The sequence below is a fragment of the Neoarius graeffei genome, chromosome 3 (genome assembly GCF_027579695.1).
Source record: "Neoarius graeffei isolate fNeoGra1 chromosome 3, fNeoGra1.pri, whole genome shotgun sequence".
In the NCBI taxonomy this organism is placed as follows: Eukaryota; Metazoa; Chordata; class Actinopteri; order Siluriformes; family Ariidae; genus Neoarius; species Neoarius graeffei.
The window spans coordinates 10,064,713-10,090,310 of NC_083571.1; the positions used below are offsets into that span (position 1 = coordinate 10,064,713).

The window sequence follows — 25,598 nt, forward strand, 5'->3', positions numbered from 1 at the left end:
CCTGGATAACGGATATGTGGTCCAGCTGCAACATGATGCCCTATATGTCAGCTACCGTACATTATGTGGACCGAGAGTGGGCAATGCAGTCCAAATGCCTGCAGATGAGTTTCATGCCAGAGACACATTCAGCAGACAATTTAGAAGACGCATTGCGCGAGACACTTGCCGAATGGAAAATAGAGGAGAAAAAGATCGCCTGCATAACAACGGGGCGAATATTGTCGCAGCCATCAGGCAATTGAAATGGCCGTGGTTAAGTTGTTTTGGGCACAATTTGAACCTGGCCATAACCAACTCGCTTGCGCAACAGACGGCCAGTACAGACCGAGCGTTTGGAGTTTGCCGAGCAGTCAACACTGCGTTTGCGCACAGCTGGCTTCGGAGAAATGAGCTGCGCAAAGCGCAGGTGGAAACGAACCTCCCCGAGCACTCACTGATCACGCTAAGATATTAATCTGCTCTAACAATGAAAGACTAGTATTCAAACTAGGAGAAGAAACTACACTTAAGCTATTACTCATTGTTTATTTACACCATATCAATTGAAGATGCGTTTCAGCCTTTAGTGCGCACCTGAACGCGCTAATTTTCCCAATTTATTAGTGTTTGAATTATTGCGCCAGCTTTTAAAATCATGATTTAATATTGTTTTTTTTTTTTTTTTACTGTCTTTACATTTATCAGAATCACCTTCATTCTTCCATTTGGTTTGACATTATAGCTTAAGGCCCAGTCACACAGCCAAAACTTACGATTTACACATGAATTGCGCATAAATTTCGAGTCGTGCGCGATTCATCAGTGCTGTGCGTAATTCATAAGTTTTTTTTTTTTTTTGACGTGGAGCATCAGTAGTTGTCAGTGGATGTTCGACGAATCGGGTTTGTGCGCGATTCCAGGTTTTGAGCTGGTCAAAAATATTGATCACGCACAAGTATGCGCGATTGTGCGCCGTTTAACATAATTCGTGCATCCTTTGCCGTAGTTCTGACGCGGACAATGCGCGACATGTGCATGGACCGTTAGTGGTTGATCGCAAGAAATTTACCACTACCGCGCACGTCGATGACTTTTCACTGACGAATAGCGCACATATCACGCATGTCTCGCTGTAGTAACACTGATATCCACTGACATGCGCGCTCTATGCGTCGTTCATCAGTGCTAGTGTGCGGTTCATGCGTGCTTATACGTGGTTCATACGCAGTTTATGCGTGGAGTGTTCGTCAGTAAAAACCAGAAATTGTCCCTCTTTTGACCCTATGCGCTGATGTGCGTGATTTGTAAGTGATTGTGATTTGTACGTAATTCATGCACAATTAATCGGTGATTTTCGACCACGCACACCCCCAAAAAATGGTCAATTTCTCCACTGACAATCACGCACAAGCCAACTTTATACGTGATTTATACGTGATTTATGCGTGATCAGCTGTGTGACTGGGCCTTTAGAGTGGACCATTTTGTGTCTGAAAGTAGGCCTGTTTACCAGATTAAAGTTATTTGACTTCTGCCGAAGTCTGCACTTCACTGCCGTTTGGGGTGCAATATTTCCCGACTGAAGTCGTTAATAGTGGCTATTTGTTTGAACAACATGACAAATTTTACATTAAAAGTATAGTGTAGGCTAAAAAATGAAGTCAAAATGTATTATTAGTAGCATACTGTATTTGTGTAACCACATGTTATGTTCACTAGCACGTCCCTGCACCATAGCCTACGTGAACAAGCGGTAATAGGATATTACTTTATAATGATTTATATAATTATGTATTTATATATTAAGCAAAACTAACTAACTAAACTAACAAAAAACTAACTTTTTAGGTTAAATAGGCCCAGATGATACCGTATATGCATGTTTATGACAGGAGGGGGCGTGGTATCACGATGGTGGCTCTCCATCGTGATGGATGACCACCATCGTCGATGGACGATGGCATAGTCTATCGGCACAGCCCTAAACCATACATTTTCTTTCTTTGAGAATTGTCCTCTGCGCCATGACCCAACATCACAACATACTGATATTTCTGTTTTCGGCAATTCCATTCGTCATTTCGTGGGAAATTTGGCGAAGTTTACAGAAACTCACGAGGTAGCTCGAACTACACCGTACATTCCCGAGCTTTGCCAGTTTGCCATATTTGGCATTGTCAGCTGATCTCCCAAACATCACCGAGCTCACGATTGTTTACGAAGATCGTCCGGAAAGCGTGATTCGGGATGATTCGTCCTAGGGAGTTTTACCGAACGTATTCCGGAAATATCCAAACATTAAACAGTTGCAGTTTGCCATATTTGGTGGATGCCTTGATTGGCTGGAAGCTGTGATTGGTTGAATGTTGTTTACATGGATAGAATGTTGGATAGAACTGGCGGGAAAGTGATTCGCACGCGCGCTGTAATAGTGCTGAATACAGATCAAAGGCGATGGGCGGGGTCACGAATCAACGCGTCTCTGGCTCCCACGCACGCTGTAATTGCAGAGCACAGATCAAATTCGGGGGGCTTTTTGGGAGCCGAAAGCTGGGTCGCGCACCTGACAAACATATGAAGGGCTGACATTCTGATGTTGATTATTTTTCTACTGTCCCAAAAATGTCCCAATGTGTTTTTTTTTTTTTTTTTAGTTGTCCCGGCCTAAATTTTAGTGGCCATTGGGACACCGTTAATTTCGAGGCCTGCCGCCCGTCTGTCCGTCCGGTCACGTTTTCGCTTCCGGGCCATATCTTTAAAACGACATGAAATTTTGTATACATATCGCGCAACATGTGAAGTGGTGCCTTTTGGATTTTTGAAAAGTATTTTTCAAATTTTTACATAAAAAAATAGATTTTGACTTGGTTTCTAAGAGCAGTGTTTGTTTCCGGAGCATATATCCAAAACTATTCATGATACGGATTTGAAACTTGGTCCGCATGTTAACAAGGTGATGTAGATGCGCCTTTTCATTTTGAGACATTTAAATTTTTCATGAAATGAACTTAGAAAACTTGAAACTATGAGTGGTTTGGTCTTGAAAGTTGGTATATGTATTGATTAAGTAATGTATATGTGCCTTTTGATACTAAGAAATGTGAGAAATTTAAATTTTTAGCTCCCCTGGACCAAAGATCCACTGGGTTTATGATGCCATGGGCTGCTGAGGTCCGTGTAAAGAGGTCGGGTTGGTTTCCTGCAGCACAACTTGAAAAATGTGACTAATAATATCTTGAACTTGGTATATAGGGCGGGGGATATAGATGATGACTCTGTTTTCTTGTTATTTTTTTTTCTGGGGACTTATCAGGTCTAGGATTATGTGAAGATGGTTCTCAAGGACAAAGGTTTGCCTATGCTGGGTCAGGAACCTTTAAACCGCTTGTCGTTATGTATACCGTAGATATGATCATCTTTTCCTCCCGCAGTATCGTCCTGGCAGGTTTGTCTTTGGTTTAAGGAAGACAGTGTCCTTATGTGACCAATTCCTGCCGTATCTTCACCAGAAATTGTTTATTGACCTCCATTTGGTTCTTTTGTGCAGAATCTGAAAAGGAAAAAAAAATCAAAAGAATATACAGACTCTGAGTCAAGTCAAGTTTATTTGTATAGCGCTTTTAACAATAAACATTGTCGCAAAGCAGCTTTACAGAATTTGAACGACTTAAAACATGAGCTAATTTTATCCCCAATGGGCACGTCTGTGGCGACGGTGGCAAGGAAAAACTCCCTCAGACGACATGAGGAAGAAACCTTGAGAGGAACCAGACTCAAAAGGGAACCCATCCTCACTTGGGCAACAACAGACAGCATGACTAGAACATTAACAGTCCTAACATAAATTCAGCTTCGTTGATGCTATAAACCCCCACTGACGGAAACCCGAGCGCAAAACCGTTCACAACAACCGCAGTCCTAAAGTCAGCAAGTCAACTGCAGTCCCCAACCACAAGAGCACCACTGCAAGAGTCCAGAGCGTCCTCCAGGTATGACCCCTAACTGTCCACATGGGGCCGTCCTCCACAGGAGCGATGCGATGAGACTCCAACCAGACACAGGGCACCAGGATGGATCAGGCAGGTCCGAGGAGCAGAAGAGGTCAGCATCTCGATCTCAGGACCGACATGTAACTCAGAGGGACAGATTGGGGGGGAACACAGGTTGTTGGGTATGCCCAATGTCACCTGAATAAGTAGGAACAGTATACATATTGCACTGAGTACAATACAAGCAGGGACTCCGGCAACTAACTATGACAGCATAACTAAAAGGGGAGAGCCAGAAGGTAACACAGGCATGAGGGAGCCCCGGGACATAAAGCAGCAGCCACTACACCGTCAACAAACTCGAGTGAGCAAGCGAGTGAGGACTGACAGCATCCATACATCCCAGTTTACCAAAACACTCTGTCTGAGGACCCTCCAGATCTACTCCTTTACCTCATAAACACCATTAACACAAGGCTTGACTAAACAGATATGTTTTCAACTGAGACTTAAACACTGAGACGGTGTCTGATTCCCGAACATTACTTGGAAGGCTGTTCCATAACTGTGGGGCTTTGTAAGAAAAGGCTCCGCCCCCTGATGTAGCCTTCACTATACGAGGTACCAGCAGATAGCCTGCACCTTTTGATCTAAGTAGGCGTGGCGGGTCATAGAGGAGCAGAAGTTCACTCAGGTACTGTGGTGCGAGACCATTCAGTGCTTTAAAGGTCAACAGTCGTATTTGATAATCAATACGAAATTTGATTTGAGTGTTGTAGGGTCACAAAACCTCGAGTTCGAGTCCCCAGTGTTCAAGTCCAAGTCATTAAAAAAATTTCGAGTCAAGTCCGAGAACAAGACTCCAACCGCACCGTTTGACAGTGGCTGGTTGTTTCAGCGCCATTAACATTAGTTTGTCCCTGAACAGGTGAATGCGCTTCTCTTTATCAGGGAGTGTGAAGTATTCTGTCAGAGATGGTTGGGAGACGGATGTAAGTGCAGAAGGTGTGTTTATTAATACAAGTGAAGACAGTAAACAATCCAGAACGGCAGGGCACAAACAGGCTATCGCAGACTCGGCAGAATCAAAGACGAGAATCCGGGATCAGGAAACCAAACAGTGAAATGAGGCTCGGTAATGTGTCAGCAACGCCACTCAATACTTCGCAAAGGAAGTATGTTTTCACAGTTTTTTATATCCGCGCACTGTAGGGGTGTTCACACGGCACATATTTGCATCGATGCTGCACCGATGTATTTTGTTGCGATATATCTTACACTGGTGTAAATTTTGTGGAGCGTTCACACGTCACAAACCTGCTTACTAGAGAGAAGCGTGTTAGCACCGGTGCAGCCCCACTTGCGTTCACACGGCAGTTTTTGCGACCGTGCTATACGATAGTAATAATGCGGAAATGAAATATGCGCATGCGTGAAAATTTACTTCCTTTTCCCGGTTGTCATGGCATCACCAAGTGCCGGGAAAACAACGTGGATGAAGACACCAGTGTTGCCAGATACTGCTGACGTTTTCTTAATTCTGTGCAGCTGTCCGGAGCGCGCCCGAGAGTCTTTCTGATGCACACGCCAAGGTGCGCAGGTGCGACACTCTTGCACAAAATTAGTATAAAAATGAATGTAGATATAAATATCTTATGCCAAATTATTATGGCACGTTACAAAAAAATGAAGAAAAAATCCGAGTCCTCGTCTCCAATTTACGAGTCCGAATGCAGTTAATGCACGAGTCCAAGTTGAGTCACGAGTCCTTAAAATTAGTGCAGGAGTCAGACCCAGGTACTAGAAGCCTGGTTATTTATGCAACGAATTTGCCTGGAGGGTGCCAATAATTTTACCAGCTTAGTTTGAGGGTAAAAGTATTACTATTTCAGGATGATAGTTTCAGTCGTTGTGTGTTTTTATGTGCCAATAATTTTGGATTTAATCAAGGGATTTGATTAGCAGGAAATATAATTAAAGCGAACGCATGCTCTTTTAAGCCATGAGACATTAAGACTCTATTTGTCTCTGTAGGGGTGTTCACACGGCACATATTTGCATCGATGCTGCACCGATGTATTTTGTTGCGATATATCTTACACCGGTGTAAATTTTGTGGAGCGTTCACACGTCACAAACCTGCTTACTAGAGAGAAGCGTGTTAGCACCGGTGCAGCACCACTTGCGTTCACACGGCAGTTTTTGCGACCGTGCTATACGATAGTAATAATGCGGAAATGAAATATGCGCATGCGTGAAAATGTACTTCCTTTTCCCGGTTGTCATGGCATCACCAAGCGCCGGGAAAACAACGTGGATGAAGACACCAGTGTTGCCAGATACTGCTGACGGTTTCCAGCCCAAAATATGTTCAAATCCACCAAAATGCACTTAAAACCGCCCAATCTGGCAACACTGGAAGACACGTAGTTCTGTTGTTATTGATATTTGCCATTTTGGAAGCGCAAAATACCAGGATGCAAATTATGCAATGCCCGTATGTAATCAACTCTCGTCACGCGTAGCGAGTCTACCCCTGTAGCGTTCAGACGGCCCATTTTATATCGGTGCTGCCCCGCAAACTAGCGTTTACTCCGGAGTAAATTTCTTAAACCACCTCCCGAGCAGGGTTAGATTTGCACCGGTTTAAGCAGCTTTCAGGGGCGACACCGGTATAACTTTGTACCGTGCGAACGCTCTACCGGGGCAGCCCCGGTGCTACACCGGAGTAAAAGTTGCCGTGTGAACACCCCTTGTTAGTACTAAAATCCAGACTCTGTTCTTATACTGTAATATAACGAAATAAATAAACTCCATTAGTTGCTTCGTCATGTTTCCTGTCTCTTGATTGACATTTCTTTCACTCTGTTGGTAAAATATCAACCGTTTCTGCCTTCAGGGGACCTGATGGAAATGTCAGTGTGTTAAATTTTCACCTCCGTCATTTTTCCATGATTGTGCCACGGGCAGAAATCGTCACCTCACAACTTCATATTTATTTCTTTTTTCAGTCTTCCTCTACGTTTTGTCTTTCCTCAGTTTGTCAAGTTTGCCAACATTGAAGAGGACACGCCCTCGTACCATCGCAGTTATGATTTCTTCGTGTCACGCTTTAGTGAGATGTGCCACTCCAACTTTGAAGACCCGGATATCCGCACCAGGTGACTGTAGAGTTTAACGCATTCGAGATGCTTCTTTTTTTCTCTTAATCCCTATGAAAATTAAAACTGCCTCCGAACATCGATCATCGCGTTTCGTGTGACTTGTCTGATCTAGTCAGAATATTTAGGGCAGAATTTCTGGCTTTGCTGCGCAGGAAACATACGGATAAAAATAAACCAGCTGATTCAAAAAATGAATAAAATTCTTATTCGCTTCTTCTGAACTGCCGAGTCCGGCAACATGCACTGGGGTTATTTTTAAAGCAATGCTCGCATATTTTGACCTCATACTTTGACTGATCTCTGAATGTTTACGGAAAAAAGCATCTGTTTTAAATAGAATAAAAATGACCCCAAATACTGACCTACAGTATATCATCAAAATCAGGATCCAAGTGCTAACCAGGTAAGTCGTGATTCAGGGGATTAAACAACGCCGTGATGTCTGTGATGATCTCGAGTTGATTCAGTTGCTGTCGTATTGACAATGGAAATACTTCGCGACCAAGAAAACCCCCAAAACAGTGTGCAGATCAAAACTGCACGTCATAAAGTATTGTTTGGTCATAAGGTGATTAGTTTATTGCAGGGTTCTAACTCGATCAAAATATCAGCGTAGTGGCACCAGTCGTAACGGCCGGGGGTTCGGGGGCCTAAAGCTCACGGGTTCTACATGCTCAGCTCAGAGATGCGTTCTAGTGCATTTCCTGGCACTTGCAGGCCTCCCTGAAAGTCACTCTTTTGGGGTAATAGTAATGAGATTGATTATTTATTTATTTATTTATGGCTGACAGTTTCTCTCCCCCCCCCCCCCCATCTTTTTCTTTCTCTCTCTCCCCCTCCCCGTCTTTCTGTCTCTCTCCCCCTCTATCTTTCTCTCTTCCCCTGTCTTTCTCTCTCTCTCTCTCTCTCTCCCCCCATCTTTTTCTTTCTCTCTCTCTCCCTCCCCTGTCTTTGTCTCTCTCCCCCTGTCTTTCTCTCTGTCTCTCTCTCTGCTCTCTCTCTCCCGTCTTTCTCTCTCTCCCTCCCCATCTTTCTCTTCCTCCCCTGTCTTTCTCTCTCTCTCCCCTGTCTTTTTCTCTCTCCCCTCCTCTGTCTCTCTCTCTCCCCCTCTCCCGTCTCTCTCTTTCTCCCCCATCTTTTTCTTTCTCTCTCTCTCCCTCCCCTGTCTTTGTCTCTCTCCCCCTCTATCTTTCTCTCTGTCTCTCTCTCTGCTCTCTCCCTCCCCATCTTTCTCTTCCTCCTGTCTTTCTCTCTCTCTCCCCTGTCTTTTTCTCTCTCTCTCTCCCCCCTCCCGTCTCTCTCTTTCCCCTGTCTTTCTTTCTTTCTTTCTTTCTTTCTTTCTTTCTTTCTTTCTTTCTTTCTCTCTCTCTCTCTCTCTCTCTCTCTCTCTCTCTCTCTCTCTCGCCTGTCTTTCTTTCTCTCTCGCCTGTCTTTCTTTCTCTCTCGCCTGTCTTTCTTTCTCTCTCTGTCCTCCCTCTGTCTCTCTCTCTTCCCCCTCTTTCTCTCTCCCCCTCTTCCCGTCTGTGTCTTTTTTCTTTCTCGCTCTGTCTCTCCCCCCTCTCTTTGTCTGTCTGTCTCTCCCTTCCCTCTCCCTTCCCTCCCCTCCCCTAGAGCAAACTAGAGCTCTCTCTCTCTCTCTCTCTCTCTCTCTCTCTCTCTCTCTCTCTCTCTCTCTCTCTCTGTGTGTGTGTGTGTCTGTTCCCCCCCATTTGTACTGGCTGTGGGCCTAAAGCTCACGGGTTCTACATGCTCAGCTCAGAGATGCATTCTAGTGCATTTCCTGGCACTTGCAGGCCTCCCTGAAAGTCACTCTTTTTATGGTAATATTACTGAGATTCTTTTTGCCAAAAGTTGCTGTGATTGTTTCTGACTGAAGACTTAATCTAATTAATATTCAACTATATTAGTGACACATTTATGGAATAAGAAGAAAACGACCAGTTGATGTTCACCAAGTGTCAGCTTTATTCTCAGCCGTTCAATTACAGTACACGACTCTCCAGACTATCCGAACTCGGGGACCGGCGCGGATTACACGCACGGTGTGTAAGCGTCTCTTAACACGGATGGCACTTTACCACAAACACAGCAGAAGGAAGGAGGGAAAGCGGACTAGTGTGATCAGTGACGATCACCACACGCAGCTACTCGGGCAGCTATGCACTGGGCGCTTACGTGGACGGGGAGTGGAGTACGTCCCAGTGTAGAACTTTTGCCGTCACGTGGGGATAACGAGAAAATTAAACAAAAGACCAGATTTTCAAGATTGACAGGTCTTTTAAAGCTAGACTGCCTTTCAGATTTTTCAAGTGTAGGTGATTAAAAATAATTTTTTCTACACCCTGTTGTTTTTATTTACTGGACCGAAAGCTGCTGAATTCAAATCATAGACTTTAATTAGAACAATTAATGTATTTAGAGCCACGTGGCCCTGAATTCTCTATTTTTTCCTGCTTCACCATGTCCCAGTTTAAGATACTACATCATGCATGACATAGTGATGGGCTTTCCCCGTTCGCGCAAGGCATTGTGGGGAAACAGGAGAGAAAAATGGAGGACGTGAGTGTGCGAATGAAACGTGAAAGAGCGACTACAGTAACGGAAAGAAAGCGAGAAGAAAAGACGTTATGTTCTATACGAAGGAAAGGAAACGCAGGACCAAACTAATAAATATCGGCGCTCAGCGAGCACCTCGGTGTGATCAGCTGTTCGTTTAGCGACAGAATGATGGAACGGTCAGTGCACGCTCAAAGGTAAACCTGCGCATGCGCGCGCACACGGACTTCCTCTGTCTGCTTGGCTGCGCGAAGCGAGCGATCTCATGCACGTTATTTGCTTTAATCCCCTCACATTAAATAACTTCGCAGCCACAGAACGGCCTGATATTTTGTGAGATATTGCAGAAATAGACATCACTATGACCATGTTTCAGACGGAACTGATTTTCACCGATTTTTATGAAATTGAAAGGCTTTAATTAGTGTAGCAGCAACTTTTACAGGCGTGTCAGCAGTACTGTGGGCGTAACAGTAAGGAAACATTACGTATCAGCCCGATACACTGAAGAGGCCGAGTTCGAACCCTGTACAGTATTGTATGCAGTGTTTACACTCTTGCACTTGATGATATGTGCAAATTTGTAGTGCTGTGATTGTTTAATGTAGCACCACGGTCCTGAAGAAACGTTATTTCATTTTTACTCTGTACTGTACCAACTGTATATGGTTGAAAAGACAAAATAAAAATGCCTCGGCCTTGAACTGACGATCAGAAATCTTGCCTCTGTGACCAAAGAGAGCAATGCCAAGGTTGGTACAAGGAGTGTGAGCACTGCTATGATACTCGGCTAAAAACCCAAGGATAATGTGTACTAGGGCTGTAACGATATGTGTATCGAAATCGAAATCGCGATACGCAGAGCCACGATCCGTATCGCGATACAAGAAGGCAGAATCGCGGTACACCCTTTCAAACTTCTCCTCAGCCCAAAAACAGAGGCGCTTCCAAACTTCAATTTATGAATACTTTTTATTTAAATTACATTTTAAACTTACTTAAATTACTTTTATTTTTTTATATCTATTAGTAAGTCATTTTTTCGCCGACCTGCGACAATCTTCTGCGAGTCACGCAACGTCCACATTCGCCACTGGCAGAGCATTCATTTCTTTTAAGCGGTCGCCATTCTGGTTGCGACGCGGGGAGCGAATCTGTAAACAAGCAGCTCATTGGCTGGCTAGGTGTGCCACAAGCCAATCACAATCACTTGACCGGAAAGGCATGTCTGCTTGGGCGGAAGCCTTCTGCGGCAGTTACATTTTGACACGCGAGCAATGTTTCACCATAAAAATTCCGTAATTTCCATCTGTTTTCCGCGATCACAGAAAATCATTGGCCCTATGAGAGTGAGACAGTGAGAGAGCCACCCCCCCAAAAAAAAAATCTTAACGGATTTACACAATTTGGAAAAATGACTTTTTCAGAACCGAAAAAAACAGAGCTTCCGGCTCAACAGTATTATTTTGAGAAATAAAACAGTCTTTGGATATACATTTGTTCATTTTTGCATACATATTACTCATTCTCTGCAGTGGTCTGAATTATTTGTTATTAAATAGTTAATGTAAGTACCGTATTTTTCGGACTATAAGTCGCACTTTTTTTCATGGTTCGGCTGGCAATGCGACTTATACTCCGGTGCGACATATATATGTTTTTTTTTTTTTTCACCGCGGAATAACTGGAGCTGATGCCGAGTCTGACGACAGCCACGCAGAAGAAGAGGAAACGGCGCTTCGTCTGCCGCTGGAGTTGGCAGAGTTGTTCAGAAGCGACACCGAGGATGAGGAATTCAATGGATTTGCTAATTTGGAGTGAAATCGTCAGCTTGATAAACTTGATTGACCTGTGTTTTATTATTAATGATAGGCCTATAGTTATTTAAATAAGTTATGTAGTGATTTTAGGCAGTGCTTAATTTGTGAAGTGGGAGGTCCCGGAACGCAGGAGGTGGGTGGGTCCGGCGACTCAAAAAAAAAAAAAAAAGGCGGGGGATGGTTTACTATAACTTTATGCACATGCGCTTATTGTGTGTGTAAAATAATAATAATAATAATAATATCAGACATTATGATCTTAGAAAATGCTTTAGTGACAAACAGTTACAGACAGTAATATGTCGTGATATTATATTATAAAATATTAATTTTTATTAGTCTATATATTAAATTATATATTACATTTATCTTCTAAAATAACAGACTGTACTCATCACAACCGGTTTATTTCACCATTGGAGATCAGATCACACAAGACATGAGTTAAATGACTCATTTTAAGGATTTAAGTAGGGGATTTAAAAGCGGTTGTTGTTTTTTTCACTAGACGGTTGTTTTTACTACCGTACCTGTCTTTGGAGATGATATACCTATAGCCTACTTGACCTCTGATTTGATGAAATAAAATTCGACAAAAATGAAGAATGACACTCCTCGATGATGACTACAGCTTTAATAACACAGATGAAAGAGCCATGGGGCGATAATAAGCCCTACCGGTAAAAATATTCTAAATGCAAACTGATTAATGCATCAGTAATAGGCTACTAATATTAGTTATAATAATAATAATATAGGCTATTAGTAATAACAGTAATAATGATAGTGATAGTATTAAAGCTAGTAGTAGATATTTAAAATAATCAGACGAGGCTACTTACAGGGCAAAGGGCGCGTTATCACTGCTCAGCTGTTCGTTTATTAAATAAACAATGCAGTCGCGCAGTAACCACGCGCCGCTTATCAGATACAATCACAGATTCTATGGATAGAATAACCCTTCAAAAAAGTGCGACTTATAGTCCGGTGCGACGTATATATGTTTTTTTCGTCTTCATAATGCATTTTTTGGCTGATGCGACTTAAACTCCGGAGCGACGTATAGTCCGGAAAATACGGTAAGTAAATGTTAATAAGTCAAATTTACTACTTTAAAAAAACATTTTAAAAAAATCGTGGGCGTATCGAATCGTGGGTCAAAAATCGCGATACGAATCGAATCGTGAGTTGGGTGTATCGTTACAGCCCTAATGTGTACTGTACAGTGATGGGAATAATGGCGTTGGAAATAAACGGCGTTACTAACGGCGTTACTTTTTTTAGTAACGAGTAATCTAACTAATTACTTTTTACATCGTTATAACGCCGTTCCCGTTACTTACAATAAAACGCTCTGCGTTACTTTATTAAAGCTGTTCTCATCTGGCACGCTGCTCGTTCAGCCTTTCTTTCCTCTGCTTTAGTGAGGGGCGGGGAGACGCGAGACAACGGCATAGTCAGCCAATCAGAGTAGATTTGGACAACATACGTAGGTAGGCTCCGCCTACTGCACTACTGCGCACACTTTCAATCAGAAGACACAGCGACGGCGAGCGGTCAGCCCAGCACTGCGCTTTCACACTGGAAATACAGACATTACTTTTCATTACTTGAAATAAAAGGCAAGAGTGTTTACGTGCAATGCACATTATGTCGAGGAACAAAGCGTTTGTCCTCGTCAGTGGCCAGTAATTAGTAACAATTTTAATAACTACAGAAATATATTACATTTGATAGATGTCTTATCTCACATTGTCCCACAAAAATATTAATATAGTGTAGATAACGTTACTAACTGGTTCTGTTAAGTGTCCATTTCGCTCATTAAACACATTTAACATTCACTTTTATTATGATTACACTAATTGAATTTGATTTGTTTTTTTTTTTTTTGTTTGGGGGGGGGGGACACACAAAATGTAACGGAATAATTACTTTCCCTGGTAATTAGTTACTTTTATGACAAAGTAACTCCGTTACTAACTCCGTTACTTTTTGGGAAAAGTAACTAGTAACTATAACTACTTTTTGAAAGTAACGTGCTCAACACTGGTACTGTAGTCGTGATGGTGAAACGTTAAAAAAAAAGACTAGATAGAACTCGGCGTCGATGGGGACGCCTCCGGCCGGTAGACTACACGCCTTATTAAGCTGTGATTTGGGGATGGACATTTGACCTCACAGTAATCTTGACCTGGTGAAATTACTTGCATCAGCCTTGGAGATATTGTGTTCACAAGGTTTTCAGACAGACATTTGACCTCACGGTGACCTTGACCTTAGGCCTTTTGATCTCAAAATCCAATCAGTTCATGTTTGTCCCAAAGCGCACAAATGGTGAAAGTTTGGTGAAATTCCTTTCCTTAGCAGAGATGCCTACTAGTACGGATTGGCCGTATTTTGTACGGAAAAGTTACGTAAATACGATGTTACGGCAAACAGTGTTATTCTGTACGGAATTATTATAAAGTCTTAAAAAATTCCAGTGAGTTGTTTTTAAATGTCCAAGCGACTTTTTCAGTCCATGCGCGATTCACGGCTAGGCTATTTATTTTTACGACAACCGCACATGCTGTGTGTGACATGCGCAGATTCCGCACATTTGTTCGCGCTATTTTCGATACGGTAGAATGGCCGCGCATTACACCCAGTCAAAAGGGCAATGGATACGCGCACTGCAAACTGTGTAGAACTGACATTAACATCACTCATGGTGGTCGCGATGACTGCACGCGGCATGTCAACTACAAAAAAAACATATGGAGTATGCTGAAATGGCGAGTCAGGCGGAAAGTAAATCTGGGGGTATCCAGCAGTTTTTTACGAAATCTGTGGATGAAAAGACACGGAACGTGACACACGGTGATGGTTGACCTGTGCTTGGAGTTGAACTTGCCAATTAGTGCCATGAAATGTGAGTTAAACTTATTCAGTTTCTTTTTACATGTCTGGTTTTTATTCACTGAAATATCAAACACTGGCTGGACTTCTTTAATTCAAAGTCTTTTCAGTGTTGCAAGTGCAAATGTACATGTAGTATGATCAAAAACAGAATTTTATGATTAGTGCTGTTGGGATTGTGGCAAAAAATTGATCATTCCACTGTTTTAAATACAATTATAAATGTCATTTTATTCAATGTCTCTTCTGAAGCATTATGCTGAAGTATTTATATATTGGGACATTAAGATAACAATGTCGGACTCTCTTTGGCATGAAATAAGAAATTTTTTTTAATTTTATTAGAATCCGTTAACAGGTAGAACATTTTGCCAGGCAATATAATATAATACTTTTGAGGAGTTACATTCAATACCAATGATTGGTAGTCAACCGTAATGTCTGCAAACAGGGAACACTATTGTATTTATAAAAATGTGATATATTGCGTGCTCTAGAAATTTGTTGAGTGGAAATTCAGTTGAGATGGCTGCTCACGTTTTGTTTATTCAATTCACACAAAACAGTTCTTTTTAAAAATTTAAATGTTAAACATATTGGTATATACACCTCTTTATAATGGAAATGCGCATAAATTAATGTTACTGAAAGTCATTCCAAAATACTGAAAAATGTTTTCAAGAATACTGAAATTCAAAATTTGGGGTAGGCATCTCTGCTTTAGCCTTTGAGATATCGCGTTCACAAGGTTTCAGGACAGACGGACGCACACACGGACGGACAACCCGAAAACATAATGCCTCCTGCACCGTACGGTGGCGGAGGCATAAAAAAAAGTAAATAACCATGCTAATGAGCTCGCTTTGAATGTTGGTGTTAATGTGAGCTAGAACCCAAGCCTGGATCATGTTGATTGATGTCATAAGCTGACCGCATTTTTTTTTCACTCGGTACACATTCAGAGAAATAAGATGTATTTAAAGGTCCCATGGCATCGTTTTTTCATTAATTGTGCGGTGGTCTCTAGTATGAATGAATGCCCTGTGAGCCGGTTTTGGTGAAAAAAAATGCTGTGGTTCTCCTGTTTCAGGCTGTTCTAGTTTGGTGGAGGAGCGGGTGGCGGGAGAGCGACAGGATTTCAGCTCTTATCATTAATATTCATGACATGTAAACGTGTTACCTCTGATTGGCTAACAGCACTGTGACGCTACCTCCAGTGGGTCAGAACAAGCGGATGTGGGTGTCTTATTATGGCGAGAGAGAAGGAACAAACCGCGAAGGGAAAAATACCGTGCGCTGACGTCATTAAGGTGCGACGCAAGGAAATAAAATAAATTCAACAAATGTTTGGGTTTTTACTGAACAAACAAACAAATAAAATGAACGAGTGACTTAAAAAAAAGAATGTGGGTGTCTTTGTAAAAACTGTTTTGATTGGCTATTATAACAGAGCATGCTGCATGCTTTTTGGTTTTGTAGCGCAGAGTACCTGGCTAACTGCAGGAAGCGGTTAGCTGCACAGCTAATGTAGCCATTGCAAGGCTAACGTGGCACCGATTTTAAAACACGGCAAAACGACTTAACAGTTATACACTTACTTGTTCGGTGTTTGTTGCTGATGCGGCAGGGATGCTTGGTACGGACCCAGGCTTCAGTGACAGTTGATGTGCAAAACCTGCCCTGTACTGTCCCAAGTTGTGGAAACATTCCTCAGGAAAATGCTTCCGACAAACATACACCGTCTTAGGTAGACTCGACGGCGTATTATTGGAGTAAATAAAATTAAGCCACTGCGTCTTCAGGGGCTCTCCCGTCGGCAGTAAAAACAGACTCCTTTCTGTGTTGTCACATCCATGTACAGCGCAATTTCCATGTTTGGTGGCAACTTTTGAGCTGGGCGGGCAATCCATACAGTGGGTGGGAATCCAGAGGGGGGGCGTGGGGATCATCTCCCTTGCTGACGTAGTAAAGGGAAGAGTTTATCAACGCGCCATTTTGACGCGCCATTCTCAAATGTTGGGCATAGTTTGGTTTACACATTATGAAATTTCTAGCCACTGGGGTGACTTAAGAAGGTCAGAGGAACTCATTTTAACGTTAAAAAACCTCAAAGTGAAAATTTCATGCCATGGGACCTTTAAAAAAATGTCAAGTTTCTTGTATTAAACTTGTATGTTTACATTAGTGTCATCGGCTCACCACAGAGAACTTTTTAAAAATTTTGTTTCCATGTTGATTCTTTAATTTTTTTATGCCTTTGTGGTCCATTTTAGGGCTGTTTTGGCATGTTGTGCTGTTCTCTGCTTAATTTAACATATGCATATAAAGGAGTCATTTATCACCTGGCAAAAATTTAGCAGTTCTTTAATAACGTGTCCGTCGTTATGCCAAATGACGTTTTTGGTCCACGTTCTCAAAAAGGAACCCAAAAATTAAATCACTGATTCTTTTAATGGTATCCATTTTGGTAGTTTCAATCTCTATATATGTAGGAATAATGCACAGAAAAAATTAGTTGACTGTAAAGCACCGACACCTTTCAGCGTTCATTGAAAATGTTGACTGGTATAATGGAAAAAGCAATGTAGTCTCCGTAGCCCTCTCTAAACTCGGGGTTGGACCAGCGTTAAATAATTTCCCATAATGATTTTATAATTACACTGAGAAGTAAAGGTACTGTATAAAAATGCCTTTAGTCATTACAGACTTGAAGTAATTGCACTGAGTAGTGGTCTAATTGAGAAATGTAGTCTCCGTAGCCCCCAATTCTTCGTTAGGCGTTTCTTCGTTAGAGATGTTTGATTCTGTGCTCGTTGCCATACACGTTTTTTAATTTAAGTTAAAGGTATCATTAAAGGTGTCATTACATCGTTTTTTCATTAATTGTGCAGTGGTCTCTAGTATGAATGAATGCCCTGTGAGCCGGTTTTGGTGAAAAAAAAATGCTGTGGTGCTCCTGTTTCAGGCTGTTCTAGTTTGGTGGAGGAGCGGGTGGCGGGAGAGCGACAGGATTTCAGCTCTTACTCATGAATATTCATGACATGTAAACATATCACTTCTGATTGGCTAACAGCACTGTGACGCTACCTCCAGTGGATTATGGGCGAGGCCATGACTACTAATTTTTGAAGTGATGCAAGTTCGTAGGGCTTTTTCTGATTCGCTCGTTTTTCCATCTATTTTCTTTCATAGGGGAGATTCCACCAAATGGGAGCCATTTGCTTGTTGTACCACTCCCAAATTAAACTTAATTTGTTTTATCTTTTCAACACTGATTATAATAACACACATACTTAACTATTCAAAACGTGTATTGGTCAACCTCAGGCTACGTTACAAGGTTTGGAAGTCAAAGATGGCTGCATTTTTTTCAGTCCTGTTACCAAAACTCTGAAAGTAACAGGACTGAGTTTTTAGCCTAGGATTAGCTAATACATGGAATTAAGCCACATGGCATCATCGCTAATAGCATGACCACACTTAGCACATTCTAGTGATTTACCAAAAATCTGTATTTTTAAAATAATAATTTAAGTAACAGGACAGTATGTTGACATTGACCTTATCAGTCAAAGTTAAAAAATCATCAAATATACAGAAAAGTAAATGAGAGAACTAACTTTTGGTCTTCCCATGGCCTTCAGAAGACACAACTGATGTAACTTCCTGTTGAGCATGTGATTTATGGAATGTTCCAAATTTGTCAGATGGGGTAATATGTTTGGGTAACAGGACTGAGTGAAAACCCAGGGACACGACTAAAATGTGTATTTTAACTAGGATATTGTGGATTTCTTATGAAAAAAATAGACTTACACCATGGATAGGATATAGAGTCACACAACAGTGCAAAAGAAATACTGTTTCTGAAGGATTTTAATCATAATATTTCATAGTTAAGTATAAAGTTAGAGTGCGGGGACAGGTAACACATGCTATTTTTCAGTGTTTTAGGTAGTTTTTTATTAATCCTTACAATTATATATCTTAAATTTGAAATCCGATCAATGTGCAGGACATCCTGCGTAATAAGGAAATGTATTTTAAAGTACATTTTTATGTGCATTTATACATATAATTTTCTAGGGACGAAAATGGCACCGATTCGGTGGAATGACTCATAGGCTAATACAGGGAATGGGGGTAGAAGAACATTTTCACGTGCAGCATGCATATGCAACTCAGAGTGACCTATGGTATTTCAAAAAGAGCAAGTATTAAATGGTTTGTCGTGGAATGACACCTTTAAAATGTTCTACAACCTGAAATCTTTTTAACATGCCAACTGCATATATAACACAGGCACATACACCGGTGTAGTCTGTGTAGCCCCCACCAATTCACCGAAACGGTGGTCTTGATCAACAGGCCATATCTTCTGAATCAGATGAGGATACCTCATGAAATTTTCACACTGTAATATTACGATATGTGGAAACAAAACGCACTGACTAAAAATATGAAAACTACCTTTCAAAAAATGACTGTTTTGAGTGAAAAAAATGCCATGAACTTGTAATTTCTAAATAATTCAACAACACTGAAACATGTTATTGTTACAGAATTATTTTAGCCTACGAATTATTTTGGTCGTATAGTGCGACAAGTAATAATCTTTTGAGAGCGGCTTCAATTTCTGAGGATTGATGACTTTTGGATCATTTCGGTCTTCCTGAATGTCTCCGTGTCTCAGAATCCGCATGGCTGGTATAAAAGGACTGCAGGGAGTGGTGAGGAAGACGGTCAATGACGAACTGCAGGCGAACATCTGGGATCCGCAGCACATGGACAAGATCGTACCGTCTCTGCTGTTTAATCTACAGTCTGGAGAAGGAACCGAGAGGTCAGTCATGTCTCTGTAAAACTGTTTGACTTGAGTCTTTCTTTCGTTAAATTGTTGGTCTGTTCAGAATTTAGTCCTCGCTACGCCTGTGTGCGGCGGTGCTTTAGTCCTGAAGTCCACCCAGTGTTTTTCTATGTCACATTGTATAGCTACACAGGACTAAAAATTAACTTCAGCGCTTGGTCGCCGCTCGGGTCAGTATCCCTGCCTGAATTCTTAGTGGCCCAGGCCAAAATAAAGTGGCCTTTAAATTTCCTCGAGTCAAACAAAAAAAAATGTAAAACAATTTTTACTTGAATAACACCCCACTGTGTTTAACGTATGCCCCCAGAAATGGCTTAAATCAACAACATTTAATTCTCTCTAATTAGATAAAACTTTATTGATCCCTTTGGGAGGGTTCCCTCAGGGAAATTAAGATTCCAGCAGCATCATTACAGATAAACAGAGAAAAGAAATGGAGAAAACTTCTAGATAAATTAAAATAAATTAAGTATTTACATATACAAATATAAAAGAATAAGATATGGGGGGAGAAGTGGGGTTAGGGTAAGTGTGTGGGGGGGGAGCAGGAAAGATATTGCACTTTATATTGCACATTGTCCGGTATTGCTTATTGTTAGGCTAGGCTACTGCTCCTTCCCGTCCTCTGTCCTCCTGTTACCCCTCCTCCCCCCCCAGAGAGGAGTTGTACAGTCTGATGGCGTGACGGACAAAGGAGTTTTTGAGTCTGTTCGTCCTGCACTTGGGAAGGAGCATTCTGTCACTGAACAGGCTCCTCTGGTTGCTGATGACGGTGTGCAGAGGGTGACTGGCATCGTCCATGATGTTCAATAGTTTGTCCATAGACCTCTTCTCTGCCACCATCACCAGAGTGTCCAGCTTCATGCTGACCACAGAGCCGGCCCGCCTGATCAGTTTGTCCAGCCTGGATGTGTCCTCCTTGGATGCGCTGCCCCCCCCAGCACCCCACGGTGTAAAACAGGACACTGGCGACCACAGACTGATAGAACATCCACAGGAGTTTCCTGCAGATGTTAAAGGACTGCAGCCTCCTAAGGAAGTATAGCCTGCTCTGTCCTTTCCTGTATAAGTGATTGGTGTTGCAAGTCCAGTCCAGCTTGCTGTCCAGCCACAGCCCGAGGTACTTGTAGGAATCCACAGCCTCCACCTCGACTCCCTCGATCAGAACTGGTCATGACCTTGGTCTGGACCTCCCAAAGTCAATGGCCAGCTCCTTGGTCTTCGAGGTGTTGAGCTGCAGATGGTTCCTGTTGCACCACACAGCAAAGTCCCTCACCAGGCTCCTATACTCCTCCTCTCTGTCGTCACTGATACACCCAATGATGGCTGTGTCATCAGCAAACTTCTGAATGTGACACAGCTCCGAGTTGTAGCAGAAGTCCACGGTGTACAGGGTGAAGAGAGAACGGGCCAACACCGTGCCCTGGGGTGCTCCGGTGCTGCTAATTACAGTGTCAGACGTGATGCCCTTCAGCCTGACGCACTGCGGCCTGTCCTGTACTGGGCGCATCCTGCTCAGTTTGTACTGAAGCAGTAGGGGCTAGATGGTGTTGAAGGCACTCGAGAACTCCAAGAAGAGGATCCTCACTGTGCCATTTCCTTTATCCAGATGCGAGTGGGCTCAGTATAGCAGGTAGAGGATGGCGTCTTCCACACTTGTTGTTTAGATATTGCACATTATTCACATTCTAGCAAAAACTAGAGAAATTTCTTAACGTAGAAGAGAAAAACATTCAGCGGGATGTGGAGTCAAAAGGAGGAAAGGTAAAAAACCCGTATAGTATGCTCACTTCGTTTCCACCAAGGTAAGAATTAAAAAAAAAAAATTTCACAACTGCAGCATGGTGCTCATTCTTATACAGTGACGTGAACACGAACCTCTGCACAGCCTCACTTTCACCGAGACTTGAAGCGCATTTACATTTGGGGATCCTTCAGAGCGTAATTATGTCACCCAGTCATTATGGGAAACACCTGATGATGATGATTTTGAGTGCAGTCAGAATATGCGCATAAGAACACGGAGGCTTTGTGAAGTATTATCATTATCACCATCACGTTTGCTTCTAGCCATGGTTATGACTGCTTTCGTTTGTGTTTTGTTTTTGTAAATATCACGCCTGCTAATAAACACTCTTCCTCTTCCTGCACCTAGACCCGTCTACCGCCGCATACCTGACCGAATACTTCACAAAAAGACTGTGAAAACGGCATGCCGATTGCACTCAAATCAGCATCAGGTGTTTCCCATAATGACTGGGTCTCAAGCGCATGCACAGGGAGCTCCGAAAGATCCCCGAATGTAAATCCACTTTAAGTCTTGGTGAAGGTGAGGCTGTGCCAAGCTGCTGTGTTGAGACTCATGTTCATTTCACTGTATAAGAATGAGCACCACGCTGCAGTTGTGAAATTAATTAATTAATTTATTTATTTATTAATTTATTTATTTATTGGCGGCACGGTGGTGTAGTGGTTAGCGCTGTCGCCTCACAGCAAGAAGGTCCGGGTTCGAGCCCCATGGCCGGCGAGGGCCTTTCTGTGCGGAGTTTGCATGTTCTCCCCGTGTCCGCGTGGGTTTCCTCCGGGTGCTCCGGTTTCCCCCACAGTCCAAAGACATGCAGGTTAGGTTAACTGGTGACACTAAATTGACCGTAGGTGTGAATGTGAGTGTGAATGGTTGTCTGTGTCTATGTGTCAGCCCTGTGATGACCTGGCGACTTGTCCAGGGTGTACCCCGCCTTTCGCCCGTAGTCAGCTGGGATAGGCTCCAGCTTGCCTGCGACCCTGTAGAAGGATAAAGCGGCTAGAGATAATGAGATGAGATGAGAATTTATTTATTTCTTTTTAATTCTTACCTTCGTGGAAATGAAGTGAGCGTACCATAGGGTTTTTGACCTCTCTGTTCGACACAGAGTCCCGAAGAATGGTATTTTTTTCCCCCCCGTTTTTCCATTCTACAGTATGTTTAGAAACTCGTCTAGTTTTTTCCCCCCGATCATGAATTACTTTGCTAAATTAAAAAATCTGATGTCTTTTGTTTCATTCAAAATGAGTTGTACATCCAAAAATGCGCTAAAACCTTCCCAGACCAATCAATAACAACGAACTCGGCTGAATGAAGCACTGAAGCATGCCCTCTGTCATGGCACCCTAGTTACTGTTGCTATGGGGTAATGTGACCGTGCAAAGTGACTGTGTATTCTGACTATACGTTCGGATAGCACTACAAAATGGCGGACGCACTATGTAGTCCACTTTATAGTGAGTAGTGAGTGATTTCGGACACAGCAGCGGATATCGTGGGGCGATCTGAAAACTCACGAACGGCTTTGAATTTTGCACTTTTAGAACTATTACGAGAATTCACGCGCTTCGAGTTGAGGAAAGCAAAGAAAAGAAAGGTACTCTAAGGAAGGAACGTTTTATTGGAATTTTTTTTCGTACTTCTCAAATCATACCTCAACTTTTTAGTGGCCCTGGTCAGTTTTTAGTTGCCACTGGCGACTGCGCGACCACCAAGTTTCAACCCTTGGCTGCACTGTATCCAGCATTTGTGTCAACGTCTCAGAAGCTCCTTCTTCTCTTTTGATCGCTTACAGCGAAAGCACCAGAATGACTGAACTCATGAATATTTCAGTCTAAACATTTGAAATGCACATCCAGGAGGAGAGTTCTGGTAAGTACTGGGGATGAGGGAGAGAGAGTTCCTGAGAGAGTGTGGGTCAGTTTTGCGGTCTTGGATTGGTGGTACCGATGCACCGATGCAGAGAGCTGATGGAGGTTTGGCGCGTTCCTCCGGCGTCCGCTCTCCTGCTGCGTTTCCCATCGATGTGACCACTGACGGGCTTAATTACAGCACTGGATGAGATGTTAATTACTCCTATTCTGCTGTTTGAAGTGCTAATTGGCTCTTAGTGTAAATGGCAGCTTGTTATTAACTCCCCCTCGACCATCATTATCAGGAGAACAGAAGAGAGAAGAAGTGAGAGTTCACTTCAGTGACTTTTTTTTTTTTTTTCCCCTCATGGCGTATTTTTCTTTCGGACGCCGTTAAAATCCACACCTACGGTTTCGATTCGGGTGCCTTTTATTTATTATTTATTTACTTTTGACTTAAATGGCATTCCAAACCAGTCTGCGCACTTTCACAGCTTTGATTCACTTCCTGCGGTCGACTCAAGTCCGAGTCGAATCACTTTCTCGCTACAGCTGAGTTCACGTGAAAGCGACCCTTGGGTTGATGGTACACGGGGCAACATTTTGGGCAATGTTGCCAGCAAAGGGCAACCAGGCGAGACACAGGGCAACTAATTAGGGCAACAGACAATTGGCAACAACCAGCCAATCAGATAAGAGCAAATCGATTGAAACGTTTCCAGCCGTCACTTTCGTCTTGGCTTCAGCCTTTTTTATTTATTTCGCTCAAGTAAGAATCACTTCTGGAACAAAGCTGAATAGATCCTCTGGTCAAAAGATAATTTGCCATTATTTTAACATTTATAAGTCAAAATAACCGCATGATTCTGTTAATAATAAACACTTTTTAAATCCCTTTAAAAATGCTGTTAGCCTCAATCACCTATGCTCTAACTAATAACTGACCAGAAGATGCTGCTGAGGAGGAAAAGGGTGTGACGGAGCTCCTGAAAGGCTTTCTTTTTTTTTTTTTTTTTTAAAGTTTCCGAAGTTTGTACTGTTTTGCCACGGGCGCAGATAGAGGGTGGGACGGGTGTGATTCGTCCCACCCAGATTTAAATTCACCTCGTTCGGTCCCCCCCACTTATAGGGAGGAAAAAAACGTCTATGCTGTCTTTCTTTGCATAAGGCAAACCTCACGGAAAAATCAAAAGACTAATTACCATTCGGTTTATTGAGGTGCACGGCAGTGTATACATAGTTGCAACAACTCACATAAAACAAAACAAAGACTGATATTCGGTTGGTTGAGCTGCGCAGACTGCACAGGTTGCGAGCTCGAGCTTGGTTGCTATGGTTACCCACAACAAGTTTGACAGGCATATCGGGGACAGCTCCTAGTTCAGGACCCCAACACGGCATGATGAAGGGTGCCAAACCGAAAAGGCAGAAAACGATTGCATCGTTTTTTTTTCAGAAAACGACGACTGTAAGTAAACTGTGCCTTACTTTATCATATCACCTTGCAATTTTTTGATAGTCTGTTCAAAGTAATGTCGTAGTGAAAGTAAAATCGTACGGAGTAGTGATGCCTTTCTGGTAGCCTCCTTCTTTCGGTGGTAGCCTGTAGATACAGTGCTCAGAAGGCAGTTTTAATGTTTAATCTGGCGTTCCCTGCCATAATTTCAGCGAGCATATTGTTTCATAAGGAAACTTTGCGAAGAGTTGTTGACTGACTGCCGCTCACGCAACACAGGCATAGTTAGAAAGTCAGGATGCACTGGTTTACACTTTACACACACACACGTAGCCCAGCCTCTCGCTATGTTTAACAGTTGGAACTTAGCGGTTTTAAAACTAGTTTTCCTAGGAACTAGTTGTGCGAGGAACTAGTGTTCCTCGCACAACACATGGTGGGGGTGGGGTTGGTTTGCTGGCAGCTTTGTCCCCCCCAGTTCAAAAAATGTATCTGCGCCCCTGTGTTTTGCCCTCGGGTTCCACAAGTAGTCGTGCTCCGGATGTGAATTAAATCAGACGATAAGTTAGACAATCTCTATTACAGCTCTCAACAACAACAAAAAAACATGAGCTGCCCATCACTTTTAACTTGACGCAAGAGAGCTAACGTTATCCCGACATAGCTAGCGATAACTTTCAGCTCGCTATGCTTGCAAAAATCACCACTAGTTAGCTAAATCCCATTCAGTCTCTATGAAGCGGTGGTTAGCTAATGGTGGTTTACACTTAACTGGGAAAAAAAAATCAATGTCTTAATTCCAGCCTGAGCGCATAAAAATAGATGTCTACTGATGAGGTAAATTCACCACTTTGGGTTTATACGGAGACACCGCCATCTTTGTTGAAAATTTCAGAAGCTCTCAGGTGATCATGTGATCCGCTGCTAGCACTCTGATTGGATGATCTTAAAAAGTTGCCAAAAGTGATCAAAATCATTCAGATAGAAATGATGTTGCCCAGTCTCAATGGGAAAATGTCGAAGCGCAATTGCCTGGCAATACTGCCCAAAAAGTTGCGCCGTGTGTATCATCGACCTAAGACTCTACGTTTGTGTTTTAGTTTTTGTCAAGATCACACACACACCCTCTTCCTGCACTTAGAGCCATCTACCGCTGCATACCTGACCCAACGCTTGCAAAATCTCTGTCAAAACGGCGTCCTTGCG

General features: G+C 42.6%; 1 protein-coding gene across 2 annotated transcripts in view; it reads left to right on the forward strand.

Moving 5' to 3' along the window:
- Window positions 1-25,598, forward strand: part of efr3bb (EFR3 homolog Bb (S. cerevisiae)) — a 185,458-nt gene that overhangs the window by 59,075 nt on the left and 100,785 nt on the right. For both annotated transcript variants that reach the window (XM_060916374.1, XM_060916373.1), the window contains exons 6-7: window positions 7,011-7,132; window positions 19,106-19,255. In XM_060916374.1, coding sequence (XP_060772357.1) covers window positions 7,011-7,132; window positions 19,106-19,255 — 272 coding nt within the window. The remainder of the gene's footprint in view (window positions 1-7,010; window positions 7,133-19,105; window positions 19,256-25,598) is intronic.